The sequence below is a fragment of the Grammomys surdaster genome, unplaced genomic scaffold (genome assembly GCF_004785775.1).
Source record: "Grammomys surdaster isolate TR1022 unplaced genomic scaffold, NIH_TR_1.0 125603, whole genome shotgun sequence".
In the NCBI taxonomy this organism is placed as follows: domain Eukaryota; kingdom Metazoa; phylum Chordata; class Mammalia; order Rodentia; family Muridae; genus Grammomys; species Grammomys surdaster.
In genome coordinates this window covers 145,146-161,683 of record NW_021620446.1, presented here as the reverse complement: position 1 = coordinate 161,683, position 16,538 = coordinate 145,146, and the positions used below count along the sequence as shown (strand labels likewise).

At 53.0% G+C, this 16,538-nt stretch overlaps 3 protein-coding genes across 6 annotated transcripts; 1 reads left to right on the top strand and 2 right to left on the bottom strand.

Annotated features, from left to right (window-relative positions):
- Nucleotides 1-277: 277 nt before the first annotated feature.
- Ric8a (RIC8 guanine nucleotide exchange factor A) lies at nucleotides 278-6,941 on the bottom strand. Its single transcript, XM_028787014.1, has 10 exons — nucleotides 6,047-6,941; nucleotides 5,718-5,765; nucleotides 5,039-5,629; nucleotides 4,636-4,727; nucleotides 3,986-4,136; nucleotides 2,393-2,488; nucleotides 2,148-2,292; nucleotides 1,925-2,069; nucleotides 1,398-1,517; nucleotides 278-1,064 (listed from the first exon to the last, which is right to left on the bottom strand). The coding sequence occupies exons 1-10, from the start codon at nucleotides 6,128-6,130 to the stop codon at nucleotides 944-946; spliced, it is 1,593 nt and encodes a 530-aa protein (XP_028642847.1). The 5' UTR covers nucleotides 6,131-6,941; the 3' UTR covers nucleotides 278-943.
- Nucleotides 6,438-10,264, top strand: Bet1l (Bet1 golgi vesicular membrane trafficking protein like). Of its 2 annotated transcripts, none has more exons than XM_028787020.1 (5): nucleotides 6,438-6,617; nucleotides 7,297-7,425; nucleotides 8,474-8,565; nucleotides 8,814-8,870; nucleotides 9,018-10,264. In XM_028787020.1, the coding sequence occupies exons 2-5, from the start codon at nucleotides 7,407-7,409 to the stop codon at nucleotides 9,183-9,185; spliced, it is 336 nt and encodes a 111-aa protein (XP_028642853.1). In that variant the 5' UTR covers nucleotides 6,438-6,617; nucleotides 7,297-7,406; the 3' UTR covers nucleotides 9,186-10,264. The 2 variants fall into 2 exon arrangements, with proteins under 2 accessions (XP_028642853.1, XP_028642852.1); XM_028787019.1 differs by having other exon boundaries at nucleotides 6,438-6,864.
- Nucleotides 10,265-12,622: 2,358 nt separating this feature from the next.
- Nucleotides 12,623-15,874, bottom strand: Odf3 (outer dense fiber of sperm tails 3). 3 transcript variants are annotated; one of them, XM_028787026.1, is made up of 7 exons: nucleotides 15,744-15,874; nucleotides 15,215-15,331; nucleotides 14,866-15,066; nucleotides 14,384-14,485; nucleotides 14,104-14,231; nucleotides 13,289-13,429; nucleotides 12,623-12,943 (listed from the first exon to the last, which is right to left on the bottom strand). In XM_028787026.1, the coding sequence occupies exons 2-7, from the start codon at nucleotides 15,321-15,323 to the stop codon at nucleotides 12,854-12,856; spliced, it is 771 nt and encodes a 256-aa protein (XP_028642859.1). In that variant the 5' UTR covers nucleotides 15,324-15,331; nucleotides 15,744-15,874; the 3' UTR covers nucleotides 12,623-12,853. The 3 variants fall into 3 exon arrangements, with proteins under 3 accessions (XP_028642859.1, XP_028642860.1, XP_028642861.1); XM_028787027.1 differs by having other exon boundaries at nucleotides 12,714-12,943; nucleotides 14,110-14,231; nucleotides 15,744-15,759; XM_028787028.1 differs by lacking the exons at nucleotides 13,289-13,429; nucleotides 15,744-15,874 and having other exon boundaries at nucleotides 12,854-12,943; nucleotides 14,110-14,231; nucleotides 15,215-15,323.
- Nucleotides 15,875-16,538: the final 664 nt, after the last annotated feature.

Below are 16,538 nucleotides of genomic sequence, written 5' to 3'. Positions count from 1 at the left end.
GTTATGACTAAGCACAGGCTGTTTCCTCCTTGGCTCTTACTCAGAAATGGCTTAGGCTGTTTGCCAGGTAGAAGTACCCCATTACTGTTACAACCCATTCTGACTGTGGCTGACAGTATGGAGCTGACCTAACAAGATTCCAGGGACTGGGGTCTTGTCCTCTATCCTTGTTCTTCAATGAAAGCAGATGTGTGATCTAGGAAATCCTGAATGTTAAATAGAATGAAATAAGTTTCTATTTAATATCCCTTCACCCAGCTACTTCACAGATATACAGTCTTGTCCCAAATTCGTCTTTATTCTGTGCCTCAGAAATCTCAGATTTTACCTGGTCTGACAATTTTTGCCTTCACATAATTACTAAACCAGCGGTTGTGACTGAGTCAGTTGTCACAACCAGGGAGGCTTGGGTATATGGATACTGCAGTAGGTGGCTGAGCCAGGACCAAGAATTTAGAAGAGGCCACTGGCCCAGTGCTCAGTGGGGCCAGGAAGCAGGAACCGTGATGCTTGGTGAGTTTTCTGACATACTTAAAACAATTCCAACAGATTCTAAAATGTTTGAAACACAGCATATGCCCCACATACGGGCTCTGGGCTGGCATGCCAGCACAGTCATGCTTACACTGTGTGCACCCTGCTCCGATACCACCCTCATACATGCATGTTCATTTATGTGCCAGGGCAACTCTGCCCATGGCTGCAGCCACATCCAAGAAACAACTTCACTTGGGGAAATGAAAGGTGGGTTCCCAGTCTTCACAGAGGGTAGGACTACCACAGTCCTAAACACAAGAAACTGGACCAAAGGCAGATGACAGAAATGTGAGGAGTAGAGAGAACGGCTCCCCAGCTGGAGAGGGGTGTGGCTTCTCGAGGCAGCACCCCAGGACATGTCTGGAAGCAGCACCAGTTCTGAAGGGGAGCAAGGTTGCTGCCATCTTCAGTCAGGGTCTGAGTCGGGGTCTGAGGAGAGTTGCCCCTCCATAGTCTCACACATTGCATCTTGCAGAGAAGTGAGGTGACCCCTGGGACTCATCCCCATGGGTTGGATGACTCTGTGCCTGCAGGTAAAACACAGGGTTGTTGGGGAAGGGACCCCGTGTGCAGGGCAGGGGCTTTTGCTCACTTCTTAGCTGCTACTTGGGCTAGGTTAACTATTAACTAGGCTCCAATCCTAACCACCACCTAACTAGCTTTGAGACGTTAGACAGTCCTTCACATTCTTGTCTTTGGACCCTCTCTTTGCCAGAGGGTTACCTCTAGGGCAAGTAATCTCAAATGTCTAATAGAGTCTCACTAGGATCCTAATCTCTAAGCCAGTCTTGTCTCCTTGGGTTCACAGAACAGAATCATCCCCATGTCTTCTAGCTAAAAGCCTTCCTCGTAACACATACCTGGAGAGCTTGTCAAACATGTTCACTAGCTTCATGGCCTCATGTTCCTTCTGCTCCTCTGTCATGCCTTCCATAGGATTAGGCGGCTTCTCCTCCACTCTTCCAGTCACAGGGTTGATGCTACTTCCCAGGAACAGTTCATGGGAAATGGGTTAGTGATGCTGCCATAGGAACAGTGGCACTCGGTGGGGCAGGTAGTCTCCATCTTCAAGCTTAGGGCTGGCTTAACAAGAACTCATCTTCTTGGTTTTGGTGGTGATGGGATTTCAGAAAGGAGATCTCCCTCAAATAACAGCCAGATAACTCTTGCCCAGGACCTCCTGGATCCCAGAGAGCTCACCTGCTGGGCCACAGTACACCCAGGACATAACTTGTCATCAGAACACAAGGTCCTGAATTTAGGTCTTATCTATTCCTTATCCTGTCCTATGTACTACTGGTTCTTGAAGAGGGGGCGGATAGGGGGATGGGGTCGGATAGGGGAATGGGGTTATGAGGGAACTCAAGTGTACATTAGGAATGCATACCTGGCCTTAGCTTCCCTGTACTCCTCTGTGTCCGTGTCCTCATCTTCTGAGTACTGGCCCTCGGGTCGACCCCCAGCCATGAGGCCCCTAGCAGCTAGAAGGCCAGCAGCATTCCCGTAGCCTGTGTACTTGATGAATCGGGGCACTGAAGACCAGGGCAGAGGTCAGTGTGTGAATCCGGCTGAGGCGGGGGAGGCCTGGGGCTTGGGCTCCCCCAACTCACCACTCTCAGAGCATAAGACGAAGAGGAACTCTGCAGCTACTCTCTTCACATCTGTATCCAGGTGCGTCATGAGGCGGACAAGCTTGTTTCGAAGCAGGTCCCCCACCTCAGGCCGAGTCCTCACATCCCTCAGAGGGGGCAGGACCTAGGGAGGCAGCTGTCTCTAAGCATTGGCTTGGAGCAGCCAGGGGCCTATAAAAAGGATGCAGGCCAGAGTCCCCAGCACCATCTCATTTTCCAAGTACCTGGGCCTTCAGGAACTTCCGGGCAGGACGGTGCATGCGGGCACATTCTGTCAACACGCTCAGCACAGGTGCCACACACTCCTTCAGCCTGTGGGTCTGCAGAAGGGCTTCTGTCACTAACAGATGCTCCCCAGGTAAGATGGAGATACACTGCACACTTCACCAGATGGTTCTGACAACCTCTTAGAAAGAGGCCATGCGCCGGGCGGTGGTGGCGCACGCCTTTAATCCCAGCACTTGGGAGGCAGAGACAGGCGGATTTCTGAGTTCGAGGCCAGCCTGGTCTACAGAGTGAGTTCCAGGACAGCCAGGGCTACACACAGAGAAACCCTGTCTCAAAAAACCACAAAAAAAAAAAAAAAAAAAAAAAAAAAGGCCATGCTGCAGTAAGTTAGCTAAGGGTCAAAGGCAGTGCTGCTGGGTGTTTGTTAGCTTACAAAGGTATGGAAACGCTAAGCCAGTCGTGGTGGTATGAGCCTGTAACCCCAGCACTCGGGAGGCAGGCAAATCAGAAGTTCAAGTTCATTCTTGCCTGTCCAGGGTCTATGAAACTCTTAAACAGAAAGTGACGGAAACCAGACCTACTTCTGGAGTGACAGAAAACTCTGTGACTTGAGTCAAACAATTAATTTGCTTCTTTAAAACCAACTGTTACACCTATAAACCAGGGCCATGAACAAAACACAAAGCATTTGAAGCTGTCTGCACACCTGAGGTACACACTAGCCTCAGGAAACAGCAAAGGCAAGTAACAGATTTCCAATTCAAAGTGCCTCACAGACAGCCAACAGTGTACCTGTCCCTTCCCTTCCTTCCCGTTCTCTCCCTGGAGCCTAACACCAGCAGCAACAGGAGCAGGCAGCCACATCTCCTCACCAAGCTCATAGGTGTTAGCACCTTCTGCCCAGCAACATGGCTCCTCAAAGCTAATGAATCTCGGTCTATGGCTCTCAGCTGTGTGAGCTCCACAAGGACAGGCTAGAACACCAGCTCTCTGGATGTCCCCTGGAAACCCATTCAGGAGTCAGATAACTTTTGGTTATGCCTCTTTAAGATGCAGAGGGACAGCTGGGGGTGGGGGTGGTGTCGGTGTGCATCTTTAATCACAGCACTCAGCGGGCAGAGGCAGACAGATCTCTGTGAGTCTGAGGTCAGCCTGGTCTACAGAGTGAGTTCCAGGACAGCCAGGGTTACACAGAGAAATCCTGTCTCGAAAAAACAAAACAGAAAAAATAAAAAATGCAGAGGGACAACTGATGTTGCCTCTAGTTGCCCATGTATAGAAACATTAGGAGCCTGACAGTCACAAGCAGGAACCAAAGGCTTCTGAGAACCACTTAACAGAGCCACAGAAACGTAAAAGATAACGTTCGCCTTAATAGACCCCGAGAAGCTTGCTTTTCTTTGGTAATCAGCAGCAGGAGAGTCCACACATGGTGTATCTGGACTGGCCACCACCTAGCTGCTCCACAATCAGAGGAGTTGTGCAAGACATCAAGCTGAGCTCTACTTGCCAGTACCAATGGTGCAGAAACAGTAGCCACAACTGGTGCCCACGACCCTGGGTGTCCACATAGCAGGTCCCCCTCCTACCTGCTGCAGACGCTTCTCTAGGAAGGCGAGGAGGGCACTGATCACATCCATGTTAACTCCCATAAACTCTAAGGATCCTTCATGTAGCTCGAGGGCAAGGAGGACATCCAAACATTTGAGGGGCAAGTTCCCCAGGAGATTCACCGTGTGGCTGGAGACAGACAGACAGAGGGCTTGACACAGTAACTATATTTAACACAGATACAATCCCTGGCCCTTCTCCTGGGGTACACATATGTGGGCCTGAAGGATAGCACTGAAGACTATAGAGGCAAGGGCAGGTGGTACCCCAACTTAAGTTTGGTGGGGAGACTCTGTAGACCCTCCATTTGTACCATTCTGTCTGAGCTGAGATGCCAAGCAATCTCTCAAAACCAAGATGAGCTGAGGCCCCAGGAAGAGACCACACTGCCTTACAATGCCGTAGCCAACAATGCCTCTACCTGTGGCCCTGTCTCTAAGTTCATAGCTCTTCTCTTAGTCATACCTGAGTTCCCTAGGCTCTCTGCAAACACACTGGTGTCCCATTCCCCTGATGAAGTCATACTCAAAGGTGGGGCCTGGGATCCCAGGTGCTTTAGGGTTAAGGACTTCTGTACCCATACCTAGGCACTCTTGCCTTCCCCAACATAGTAAGCCCCGCCCCTCACCCGTGGAACTCCTCTGTGCGGTCTCCAGCAGCATCGATCATCACACAGTGCCGCAGAAGGGTCCCCAGGTACCGGTAAAGGGCAGCGTCTTCCTAACCAGAGACAGAAAGGGTCTCCTGTGAGAATGAGTCCCTGTCTTTGTGGCCCAAGACTCCATGGAGCTGATCACTAGGCCCTGTCCACAGCACACGTGGTGCTTCTGGCCACCCGAAGCTTTGTGGAGAACACCCATCTCCAACCCCATGCACAACACAACTTAGAAACCTTCCCTGAGTTCCTGCCTACACCGTCCTCCAGGTCTTGCCATATCTGACACCCTGCAACCTGAAGTACAAAGGAAAGCCAAACCACAAAATGTCCCAGCTGAGCGGAGTCCCACCCATGACTTCAGACTACAACCTACCTCATCAACCTCCCTCTTGACAGAGTCAAAGGTGATGTTAAAGAGCACTTTAAGGATCTCCATGGCCCTCTCTGTCTCTTGGGCTGGAAGCATCACCGGAGGGTTTTCTTTGGGGGCCACGCCCAGTGTCAGTTCCAGCGCATCAGTCAGCAGGCGCACACCATGCAGTTCCTGAAACAGTTGCTGGCGCACATCAGTGCGAAGGGCTGTTAGCAGGAAAAGGAGCCTCAAGTCAAAGAACTGGACTTCGTGGGGATAGCTCCTTTTGCGGTACAGTCCCACACGCTCCGCTAGCCTCACCACCAGGCGAGCCTCTGCTGCTAGCATCTGTGCTGCAGGACTGCTGAGCAAAAGGTTACACAGGCATTTGAGAGACTCGAGTAGGACATCCATGTCTGGGGACTGTGGGATGGGCTCCTCTGAGACGGTAATGTCAGCATAGCAGGCTAGTGCATGTAAGCTCTGGCGGCTGGCAAATGAGTCCAGGCAGCTGCGGTCTCGGGATAGGATTCGGATAGTCTGCAGCCAGGTGACACGGTGTTTTGGTGACAAGCCCTGCTCCAGTACGGAGACCAGCAACTTTGCGAGTCTCTGTGGGGAAGAACAAGAGTGGTTGCACTAGGCCCTCTTCTTGGGGCAGCCCATACCTGCCCTAGGAGCCCCTTGGGCTGACACCTACCTTCCTGTCCTCCTGCTGGGCATCATCGAAGGTGAAGCTCTGGGAATGCTGCAGGGAGACCCAGGAGGCTCAGATCCACATGCAGGTAGGACCTGTGCTCCTCGAGCCAGAGCAGCAGGTCTGCTTCTACCTCTGAAGCAGCAGCCGTCGCTCTGAACGTAAGGCAAGGCCCACTCTCGCCTCCCATACACCTGCCCCACCACAGACATCAGAGGCCCAGCCCACCACCCACCGCCGTGCTCACTGCCACACTTGCACGCGCACCCTAGCTGAGTTGCGCGCTCACCACTGCTTCCTCTCTTCCTGAAATTTCCTCGGCAGCCTCTTACCTCCCGGTTGAACGACCGCAGAGCTTCTGTCACCGCATCTTCCTCTCCGGCCTCCAAGGCATCCGCAACTGCCCGGGGCTCCATGGCCCCTGGCACGGGGTGCTGGAAGGATTGGGCTAGGAAGACGCAATCGGCCAAACCGGGGGGGGGGGGGGGGGGGGCTCCGCCCAGGTCCGGAAGCCCAGCGTCCACGCGTGAGGGATGCTGGGAGAGCAGCCGAGCCCAAGGGTGTGTACAGGCGCGGGGCTGGCCTCCGGCTTAAGGTGGATCAACCCGGTTGCGAGCTCTGAGCGGTTTGTCTTGCAGCGGCGATGCTACCTAACCAAGCAGCGTCCTCCTTTTGAGCCCTCCTCTCTAGCCCGAGTGGGGGGCGGGGGGTGGTGATGAGTGGGGTGTGGCTTGGCCCGAGCGTGGACCGTCCTCCTAAAGTCCCCGTACTGTGATAAAAAAGGGAGCGCCGGCTCCTGGACGCTTAGTTGAGGAAGACGACTCTCGCGGTCCAGGCCCTGGAGCTCATCTTCTATGGGGAATAGGGAAAGAGAATTACAGCGACTTGGATGGTCAAAATAATGTACGTGGTTAGCCGGGTATAGTGACGCACGCTTTTTAAAATCCCAGCCCTCGAGAGGCAGAAACGGGCAAACCTATCTAAAAACAATCAAAAGACCAAAGCACCAAAAGAATGTGGTTATCAAAAGAAAAAGAAAACCGCAGAGTGTGTGAGGAAGGATCGGAGAGAAGGAAGTGAAGAACAACCGTGAAAAAGCCACTCCCGCTGGAGAAGCAACGGAGGAGCGGCCAGCCGCGCCGTGTCTGAGGTTAGAAGCGTAGGAATGTTGTGTAGTAGGGAGCCTGGTCTTCACGCCACTTAGCTAAAGGCAGAGTCGGTGCACCCCTCGGTGACACACACAAGTAATGCTCCAGTGGATGATGTCACCTGCTGTGCTACCCGGCGCTTGCCCCTTTTTAGTGTCAGGCTCCAGTGTCTCCTTCACCAGTCTCTTTCGGTTCTGTCTGTCCTCCCTATCCTGTAGTTCTCACACCCAGACTTCGCAGCACCCAAGGTACCCGACTGCTTTACTGAGCCCGTTCCTAGCCTCGCTCCAGATAGGGTCTGTGCTCCTGCCTCGGGTAACACCCACAGCGTGGGACTAATATTGTTGACCAATCCGTGGCCCGAATGCTGGTAGCCCGCCCTTCCCTTATTTACATTCCAGAGAACTACTACTAGTCTGGTTCTTCCGCTTCAGACCCTTCTCCCGGAAGTTATTAGACCTGAGGCGGAACCGGAAGACCCAGGTAGTGGTGCCACGTCTGTCGCTGTGCTGCGGACTCCCTGAGTGGGTCCCTGGAGGACGCGATGGCGGATTGGACTCGAGGTGAGCACACCTGAAGGTAGTAGGGATAGGAGGCAAGGTCTAAGTCTGTAGCCGGAGACATCGCTCGTTTCTCGGTGGAGGGACCTGCATGGGGTGGCGTTTACGTATTCCAGGAAAAACAAGGCCAGATTTCGACTGGCGCTGCCTTGGAACCCAAACCTGCATGACATCAGTTTTGTGTGTGGCTGATGCCAAGAGCTGGAAGCAGAGGGTCCAAGCAGGGTTTTACTAATGAGGGACCCAAGTGCCTCTGTTCACACACACCCTCGGCCCCCGTGCCTGTGTTCAGTGTGACAGTTGTGATACAGATGCTTCGACCATACTAAAGACTGTGCAGTGTTTGGTAGGACACAGCTGGCTGTCTTTAAGAGTCTGGTCACAAGGTGGGTCACATTGAGGCTGGGTTGTTTTTATGCTTCAGACCAGTGTCAGGCACACTTACGGGGTGATTCTCAACTACATACTGTGACAGATTCTTCATGTATAGTCCCTGTCCGTCAGAGTCAGGTTTCCATCGGCACAGTGCTCTGGGTTTTCCAGAGATCCTGTGTGGTTGCAGATGTAACCGTAGAGCGAGGTAGTTTTCTACAATAGAAGACCTTTCTTAAACTTACCTTGGACTTGATTTCCAAGTCATCCTCACACAGCCTTCCAGTCCCCTGCTTGGCTGTTCTGTTTTCTCTATGGTCCCTATAAGAATTTACTGTTTTCCTTTGAGACCTGTCTCCCACACCCATAGATGGTGATTTTAGCTAAGGCAATTTTCATTTTGGTTTAGGAACAGTATACAACAGCGTAGTGTAGATAGGTTGAACCTGCTGGTTCCCCTGCCTATCCTTGCCTGGGCATGCACACGGGTACACACAACCCATACTAAATGATGTGTAGGTGGTCTACCTGTTGGAACATAGGGTGGGACATGCTAAGTTAGCAGACGTATATGGGCGGAATGCCCGTAGATGTCTCACTAGGCCACACTCCACTAGAGTGAGGAGTCAGGCTCCATATTTATGAGTGAATGCTACCCTTCAGCCTCTTTCTCTTGCAGCTCAGAGCTCTGGTGCTGTGGAGGAGATTCTAGACAGAGAGAACAAGCGGATGGCTGACAGCCTGGCCTCCAAGGTTACCAGGCTTAAATCGGTCAGTGGTGGCCCTCTTCCCTTCCATGAGATACTTTGGTGAGTGGGGCTGAGAGGGTAGGAAGGAGGCTGTGTGCTGTCTGTGGGCATGCTGACACGAGAAATACCTGAGGTAATACCTTGACCTTTTTAGCTTTTTCTGGTAATAGATACCTTGCAGAGTCGTAGGTAAAGTCTAGCTGGTCTCAAGGGAAGGTGGGCACTGCACTCTGTGGCCTTGCTTGACTATGCCTTCTGTATCCCAACCAGCTGGCTTTGGACATCGATAGAGACACAGAAGACCAGAACCGATACCTAGATGGCATGGTAAGTGCCTGCAGTCGTTATACTATTGAATTATAGTCAGCTTTGCCTGCATGACATCTGCTCTGCTGTCTCGAACCCTTCAGTGCTAGCGTGGTTGGGCAGTCAAGGGTCCCAACTCTGTGTGATCCTGTTGGGTCTCTCCCGCAGGACTCAGATTTCACAAGTGTGACCGGCCTACTCACAGGGAGTGTGAAACGCTTTTCCACGGTGGCACGGTCTGGGCGAGACAACCGGAAGCTTCTGTGTGGTATGGCTGTGGTCTTAATTGTGGCCTTCTTCATCCTCTCCTACCTCTTGTCGAGGACAAGGACGTGAGCCAATGGGAGCCAAGGGCAGTCAGGCTCTTGTACACCTGCTATTCTGGTTTCCTAAGGACCTGACTACAAAAAAAAAAAATATTCCTTTGAAATTATCATCATGGGTCATTCATCATCTTCCTAAGTCAGGACGACTGCAGCTGCGTCTGTCATAACAAGCTCATATTGGCTTGTCCTGTGTATGAAGGAAGAATAAAAGGCAAAACCCAGTGTTACTCCCTGGTGCTAAAGACACTGGCAGAGCCAGAGCCATGTTGTATAAGAACGAACCAGGTCTATGCAAAGCGTCTGTGAATCCCGAATGTACCCACTGTGGCCAGCAGCCACACTCATCAGCAGCCAGTATCTTAAGGGTCTTCTGTTTTGCCCTAACCTGTTTATGCCTGATTTAAGCCGTGTCTGTGTTCCTGAAGAGTCTGAAGCTGACACCAGAAGGGAATATGGCCCTGAGCCTTTTCCAAATGATGGTCATCAGGATCGGGCTGACAGTGACTCCAGGCTGAGGCTGCTGATTGGGAGTGGACCTGTGCAGGCTGTACCCACCAGTTGCTGGCTCAAGTCAGACCCCAGGGAAGAGGCAAAGCTATGGAGAGAGGAGTGGACTGCAGTCCAGAAGCACTGGACTAAGATCCTTCTGGGCCACAAGACCATGTGTCCAGGAGCACAGATGTGTGTCCTTGGGATGGAAAGTCTTCCCATTGTCAAAGATGTACCCATCCCCAGACAAACAGACTGAGAAGAGTACAAGGTGGCTTTTCAGAACCAGGCAGTGCTGGAGTGGTCTCTCTGCTGGGGATCTTGTGGGGCTGGAGACCACCTATGAAAGCATTTGTGTAGTGGGAACTTTTGCCTTGTACCGAACCTTGCCCTACACTGTAGAGCCAGTCTCCCTCGGTGTGAGAGAGATTGAACCACCCCCTTGTTGTATAACTCCACAGATTTGCCTGCTCCACCAGCCCTCCCTGCTCCCTTGGCGAGCCCCATTTGCACACAAACTGACCTGTGGGGCTGACAGGGCCAGCAATTTATGAGGACCTAGCACTTTTTGTCTTCACATAAAATATCTTTAAGAAATGAGCTATGAAGTCCGGTGCCCTTCTCTGACCTTATTCATGGCTGTGTTCTCGTCTCTTCCCCTTCACGCACTGGCTCACTGTACCTGTGAGGCCATACCATGAGGCTCGTCAGCCCATAACCACTACTGTGTTCTTAGTTAAGCCAGATTTTGCCATACCCTGACCTCTCAGTGCTGGTAGCATGCTGGCAGCAGTGCCTTGCTGTAGCACTAGGTACCCGTCCACTTCTTCCTTCATCGAGTGCTTTTCTCTGAGCGTATTGACATTAGGCTTATTTGGCCGTTGCATCATTGCATCATGTCTGCCTAAGCCCCAAACCTTCTGGAGGGGGAGGGGCCATCCTTTGTTTTGCCTAGTCTCCCCCCGCCCCCCATACAAGGTACGGCTCATGCCACACTGCTGCTCTGTGGCTTAGCTGTTTGCCTACCCCCCCAACCCCACCCCAGGTACAGCTCACTTGACACTGCTGCTCTATGGCTTTGCTGTTTGCCTACCGCCCCCAACCCCACCCCAGGTACAGCTCACTTGACACTGCTGCTCTGTGGCTTTGCTGTTTGCCCCACACACTTCCAGCTGGGCTCTTCTATCTTGTCCCTCATCCTGAGGCCTCCCTTTGTAGGCACTTCATTCTTGTCGCCCAGTGTCTGTGGACCAGGGCTTTGGCTTTGCCTTTGTAACCGAGCAGGGTACTAGCTGCCTGCATCCTTCTTCCATCTAGACCCACAGCAAGCACGTTCATGCTTCAGCTTTGACTCCCTAGAACCGTGAGCTGCCGACTTGGACTTCCTGGGAATGTTGCTAGACCCCAGGTCACTTTAGCTGTTTCGTTTCTGTGAGATAGTGGCTTGCTGTGCATCCCAGGCTGCTCTTGAACTATATGGCCTAGGCTGGGCTCCAGCTGCTGATCCTCTGGCCTCAGGCTCCTAAATGATGGCATTACAGGTGTGTGGATCCACACTTGGCTTACAAAGGCACTTGGAACAGCCAGCGCCTTGTCTTCATGCTGGTGCAAACCAGATCTAACTTTCCGCTTTTGGGGGTAATTTCCTCTAGACCAGTGTCTTTCCCTCTGAGACATCCCCACTGCAACCCCAAACGTGGCTAGTTTCCCCCTCAGGTCTCCACCCTACCCCACCATCCCCATGGCTGTTCTCCAGCTACTTTGAGGATCAGGATTGCAGCTCCTGTTAAATTCAGCTACTGTTCTTCCTTGCATGACTCATGTGAAGGGGGATACCAGCTCCACAGCCACTAGATCAGACCAGCTTCCTGAAGGTCATAACCTTACCCTCCAACTCAGGCTTGTATCCCTAGTGCATGGGTGGGTCCTGAACACCAGCAAGCCAGAAGATGAGTGGGTGACCAGTCTGAGGGGCTGTGAGTGCAAGCGACCAGATTCATCCCGTAGTTCAAGGCCTTGGTAATAAAGACTTGGAGTCAGTGTATTCCTTGTCCTCATTTCCCAGGAATGTGAGTTATTTTGAGCCAATCCTAATCTGTGGCTGGCCTTGGGCACTGAAGTCTACCCTTGCTCATCTTCCAGAGATGCCTTATCTCCCTGGCTTTGGGCAGGACAGCCACAGACCCACCAGCTTCCTTCTGTGTGGCCCTGCTCTGCCAACCTGAGGGTAGGGTGGTGACAGCATTACCTCCTAAGGGCTAGGGGACTAAGGGCCAGATGACTGGGACATGCAGGCTTGTGCAGGTAAAGGCCCCCACCAGGTGTGTTGGATAAGACCACTTGTTTTATACTGACCTGCTGCAAAGTCTTGGTCATACTGCATCCCTGCTTCCTGAAGCTGGGCCTAAGACCCTGAGAACCTCTGCAGACACTGTCCTCAGGCCCAGCCGAGATGCCAGCTTTCCAGCACACATCCTCCTATTGGCTGCGGTGGAAACCCAGCTCCCCTGAGGTTTGTCCGTATATTGCTTGGATGGTTTAGAACTTGAGGCAGCTTGGTGGAAATGGCTATGTTTGCCATGCCCAGGCCTTCCTGGCAGGTAGGCTGGAGTTGTATCCCCCTTGAAAGCTATACTGACATGAGCTGTTGTGAGGTGGTTATAAAACCTTGCACACGTCTGGCTTCTTCACAACACACACACACACACACACACACACACACACACGCGCACACAGCATCAATCAGCGCTTTTGTTGTCCCCCATTTTCAAGCCGTTCTGGATTCCTGGCTGGCAGAGGCAGCCTGGGTGTAGAGAGACCCTGTGAAGGGAAGCTCAGATATCAGGTGGAACTCTGAGCCTTCCAGCCTCTCTAATTTCTCTGTAGGACCTCTAGGCCAGGAAGGCAAAGACAGGGCCTGTCTGGGCAGGCTTTGTCCTTTTCCCAAGATAAACCCTTGCAAATGCAATCTGTGGTTTATTTAATAATTTGGACATGGCAAGAAACAAGATTAACAAACAAGAGATAGCATAGAAAAAAATAACTTGTCAAAACCGTCCAAACTAGCGTGCTCTGTGGTGCAGGGCCAGGCTGGCAGCAGACCCCATTGGTGAAGTGCCCAATCCGTTGCCAGCCCAGCACGTTTCTGTGGGAGGATCGTAGTCACAGGCTGATGGGATGGAGAATGGGCTATTCCACATCGACAACCAGGGGTGTCATGTAGTCAGAATGCTTGATGCCAAAGGTGACGGTCGGGGCACAGGGCTTGTTCAAGGTCACCTAGGAGGAGGAGGACTGTGAGGAGCATTCTCGGCCTAGGGTTGGAGTCAGGAGCTCAGTCCCTCCTGAACTTGAGCCCGAGGTTGCCAGTGTAATGACCAAGTTGTGTTTGGTAACCCTGTTACTGGGGACAGTGGGCTAGTTCCTGGGGATGAAGCTACAGCTCAGGTTTTCTGTAACTGAAAGGTTGCTGTCAGGGTCCCTCACTGCTGCAAATGCACAAGATCCTAAGGGTGCATCCCCCCGCCCCCACCACCACAGACACACTTGTAGAGTGTGTAGGCCTTCCCTATACATATGGGATCATTTCCCCCGACCCCTATCAGACCCCTCTAGTTCCTGAACCTTCTCAGGGCTGTGGGCTCCTGGTCCTGGCTTCAGGGTCTTATCCCCTGGGGGCTCCACCCGGGCAGCCATGGTGTATTGTGGAGCCTTGAACTTGGTCACTTGAACCTCAGTCTGACGGTATGCAGCAGGACCTGGAGTCTGGAAGATGACAAGGGCTCAGACAGGCTTGGCTTTCCCAGGGCATAAGGCCCCAGAGGATAGGGTTAGGTTTGGGACCTTGATTCACCAAAGGCATTCTTAAGCCTGAACAGTGCTCTTCTGTTTACAGGGTAGGATGTTATCAATTTCAGCCTCACTGTCACAGTGACATTCTCAGTGTGCCAATCTTGTGTCCATACCTCATGGGGTATGTGCAAGGCCCCTTTCCCTGTTGAGACACTATCTTCTTTGTCTTGAGGGCAGAGGCCAAGGGCTAGTGAGGTCAACATACTCCTGTAGTACTACTGGGCGTTATATGCCCACTCCAGGAGGTTTGCACTAACCGTTAATACTGGCAGACATTTCTTCCCCTAAGTCTCTCAAGGCTCTTCCCCCACTCTCCCTCGCTTCCATGTCCTCGATCTAAAATTAGTGTTTGCTCTCCAGGCAGTATCCCACAAATACCTTAGCTTGTTCTCAGTGTTATCACAGCTCCCAAGTTGGTCCCCTGGCCCCTCCCACTACCGTTTATAGCCTGAGCATGTGGAAGGCACCCAGAGGTGAAGGGGACCCAAGAGCTTCAACAGGGCAGTTGTTGGCTGGGGATTCATAGGTCTTAGGGAAGAGGGTCAGGAAGGTCATTGGGGCCAGGCTTTGTACTCAGCTGGGGTGACCCTTGCCTTGTGCAGGTCGTCGCTGAAGCTGCCCAGCTTGCTGCGGCCCTTGATGGAGAAGGAGGGCTGGGAGACCTTGCCCACCGTGTGGGGCCCCATCACCACAGGCAGCATGTATGCGGCAGGGCCTGTGGGTGATGGGAGCCTCAGGCTGGGACAGGCCCACCACCTCCTATTTGTGATACCCTCCTTTTGAAGTTCTCTGTTGGGCTATCCTTCCTCCACCCCTGCTGGACTCCCAACTCCATTCCATCAGTTAGTTGACTGGGCTGCAGCAGACCTGGGGTGCTGTCTACTCGGAAGGTCTTAGTCCGGGCAGAAATGGAATGGCTGGGTGCTGAGTCGAACACATGCTTGGTAGATTTCTCTGGAAAGTAATCACCTGGAGAGGAGGGAGGGTGTGCAGGAACAACAAGCATCTGGGGTTCCATATCCCACCCCCCAACACTTGGGTGCCCGTGAAGGATGTCCCAACAGTTAAGACACAAAGCTTCTAGACCCCAACATTGTGGTTGAACAGATTTAGTCAGGGATGTCCACAGTAGAAATACGGGCTCCAGGGCTGTTTTCAAGCAGTGAGCATGAGATCAGGTGTGGGCCTTGTCCCTGGACTCCAGGTAGAGGAGGATTTGGTGGACTTCAGGCTCTGCTGTTCAGGCCTGACAGTGTCTGTTCCCAGAAGCAGGAGAAATGAGGCCATCTGGCCTTCACATAGCTGGACATGCATATTAGGGCCTAGAGCAGAAGGTAAAGGTCACTCACCCGGGCCAGGGGTCAGCAAGGTCTTGGTATGGTAGCGCCCCAGGATGGAGTAGGCAGGGCCAAGGTCCTTGCCAGTCCTCAGGATCTTGGGGTTCACACTGTAGCGGGGCCCTGGGGAGCAATTCTCCGCCAAGAGCATGGGGGCCCCACGGAAGCTGTAGGCCGGTGCTCGAAGTTTGGTGGGTGTGTGCTTCACAAAGCCTGTGGGCACAGGGGCTCAGGGCTGCTGGAGCCAGACATCCTTCTCTCCAATGGGAGTCAAGGATTGAGCCCAGATCCATCCCAGGTCACACCAATCCTGGCTTCTTCCCTTGTCCCCAACAAGCCCCCAGGCCTTAGGCAATCTTACCCGTGGTGGGTGGAATCAGGTACTTGGGTCCAGGACTGCTGTAAAGGGCCATGATGGGCCCCCGGGGGCGATGGGGCCGCCAGTTGCCCACCCATACCTCCTCTGCCATGGCTGGCTCTGTCCATGGACAAGAGGGTGACCAGGTCCTGGGATGCCCTCCTTGTTGCATCTCATTCCTGGCCCTCATGTTCCCATCCCTGGTACTGTTGATACTGCATCTTGCACACCCAAGCCTTGCCCCGTGGAGACATGGGAGTCTCAGGTAGTTACAAGCAAAGAGAGCTCCCCATTTGGTATGGTGAGCTCACCCCTACCCAGCTCCAAAATATGGATGGGACTCATGCCTTCAGGACAGGCCCAGAGGAGCTGCTCGCTCTGGCCCTGCACTGACTATTCTTTAGCTCTGAAGGAGCTTGGGCTGGTCCAAGAACCCTGGGTGCAATTTTCCAAAGAGCTGGCTGGCAAGGGTCCAGAGCTGCTTGGCTGAGCTGTGTCATGGGTGGGAGGGGAGCAAATCGGGAGGCCTCACCTCCTCTGTGCAGGAATGGGCTTAGAGCAGCTTAGGAGCCAGCTTCCTCACCGGTGGCCTGTTCCCCTGGCGTCTTTGCCAGGCAATTCCCTAAAAAGGAGCATGGAGAGAAAGCTTCCCTTTCTCCCCCAGTTTTGAGAATTGGGGAGGGGTCCCTGCCTCTGAGCTCTAGAATGTGGCTCTGTCCCACAAGGAGTTCTAGATCACAGTGTGTGTGACGGAGACAATGGCCTCTGCCCAAGGCCTCTCTTCAGACCTTACCCTTTCCAGAGACCTTGTTTTTGGGGAACTAACCCTCTCCAGGGAGCCCCCATCTTCTCTGTGGACCTCTCCTTTAGGGGCTATGCACAGCTCCAGTGACCACCTGCCTCTCCAGGAAATCCTGCCTTGTTAAGGAGTCCCCGACTCTCCAAGGAGCTCCCACTCTCTCCAGGGAACTCCTCTTCCAGAGACCACCCCCGACCTCTCCAGGGACCCCCTTACTCTCCAGGTTCTTTTAACTCTTTGTGGTGACTGGGATAGATGTAGATACACTGAGATTGCAGGTTTCTCCTTAGCTTTGGCCCAGTACAAGCTACTGATTTGGGGAAACTAGAGGCAGGGGTTTCTGACTATTGGGGATCTTAGAGTGCAGGCCTGGGCTGGAGACTGGGTTGACTGTGGTGGGCATACCCAGAGGTTGCTTTCTCCCTACAGCTCCTCAGAGCTCCCTGTCCTTTCAGTTTCCCTGTTGGCAAAGCCTGTCTCTCAGAGTCCTGGTCCTGAGCAGTCAGTGTTTCCCTACTTGGCCTCATG

Excerpts from the sequence above, each read along its gene's own strand:
- Ric8a (XM_028787014.1), bottom strand. The coding sequence starts at position 6,130 with ATGGAGCCCCGGGCAGTTGCGGATGCCTTGGAGGCCGGAGAGGAAGAT. Across the intron at positions 2,489-3,985 it reads TAGAGAAGCGTCTGCAGCAG|ACCCACAGGCTGAAGGAGTG; the intron begins GTAGGAGGGGGA and ends GCCCTTCTGCAG. Across the intron at positions 2,070-2,147 it reads CGTCTTATGCTCTGAGAGTG|TGCCCCGATTCATCAAGTAC; the intron begins GTGAGTTGGGGG and ends CCTGGTCTTCAG.
- Bet1l (XM_028787020.1), top strand. Across the intron at positions 8,566-8,813 it reads AGGTTACCAGGCTTAAATCG|CTGGCTTTGGACATCGATAG; the intron begins GTCAGTGGTGGC and ends TATCCCAACCAG. Across the intron at positions 8,871-9,017 it reads ACCGATACCTAGATGGCATG|GACTCAGATTTCACAAGTGT; the intron begins GTAAGTGCCTGC and ends TCTCTCCCGCAG.
- Odf3 (XM_028787026.1), bottom strand. The coding sequence starts at position 15,323 with ATGGCAGAGGAGGTATGGGTGGGCAACTGGCGGCCCCATCGCCCCCGG. Across the intron at positions 15,067-15,214 it reads CCTGATTCCACCCACCACGG|GCTTTGTGAAGCACACACCC; the intron begins GTAAGATTGCCT and ends CTGTGCCCACAG. Across the intron at positions 12,944-13,288 it reads GAGCCCACAGCCCTGAGAAG|GTGACCTTGAACAAGCCCTG; the intron begins GTTCAGGAACTA and ends TCCTCCTCCTAG.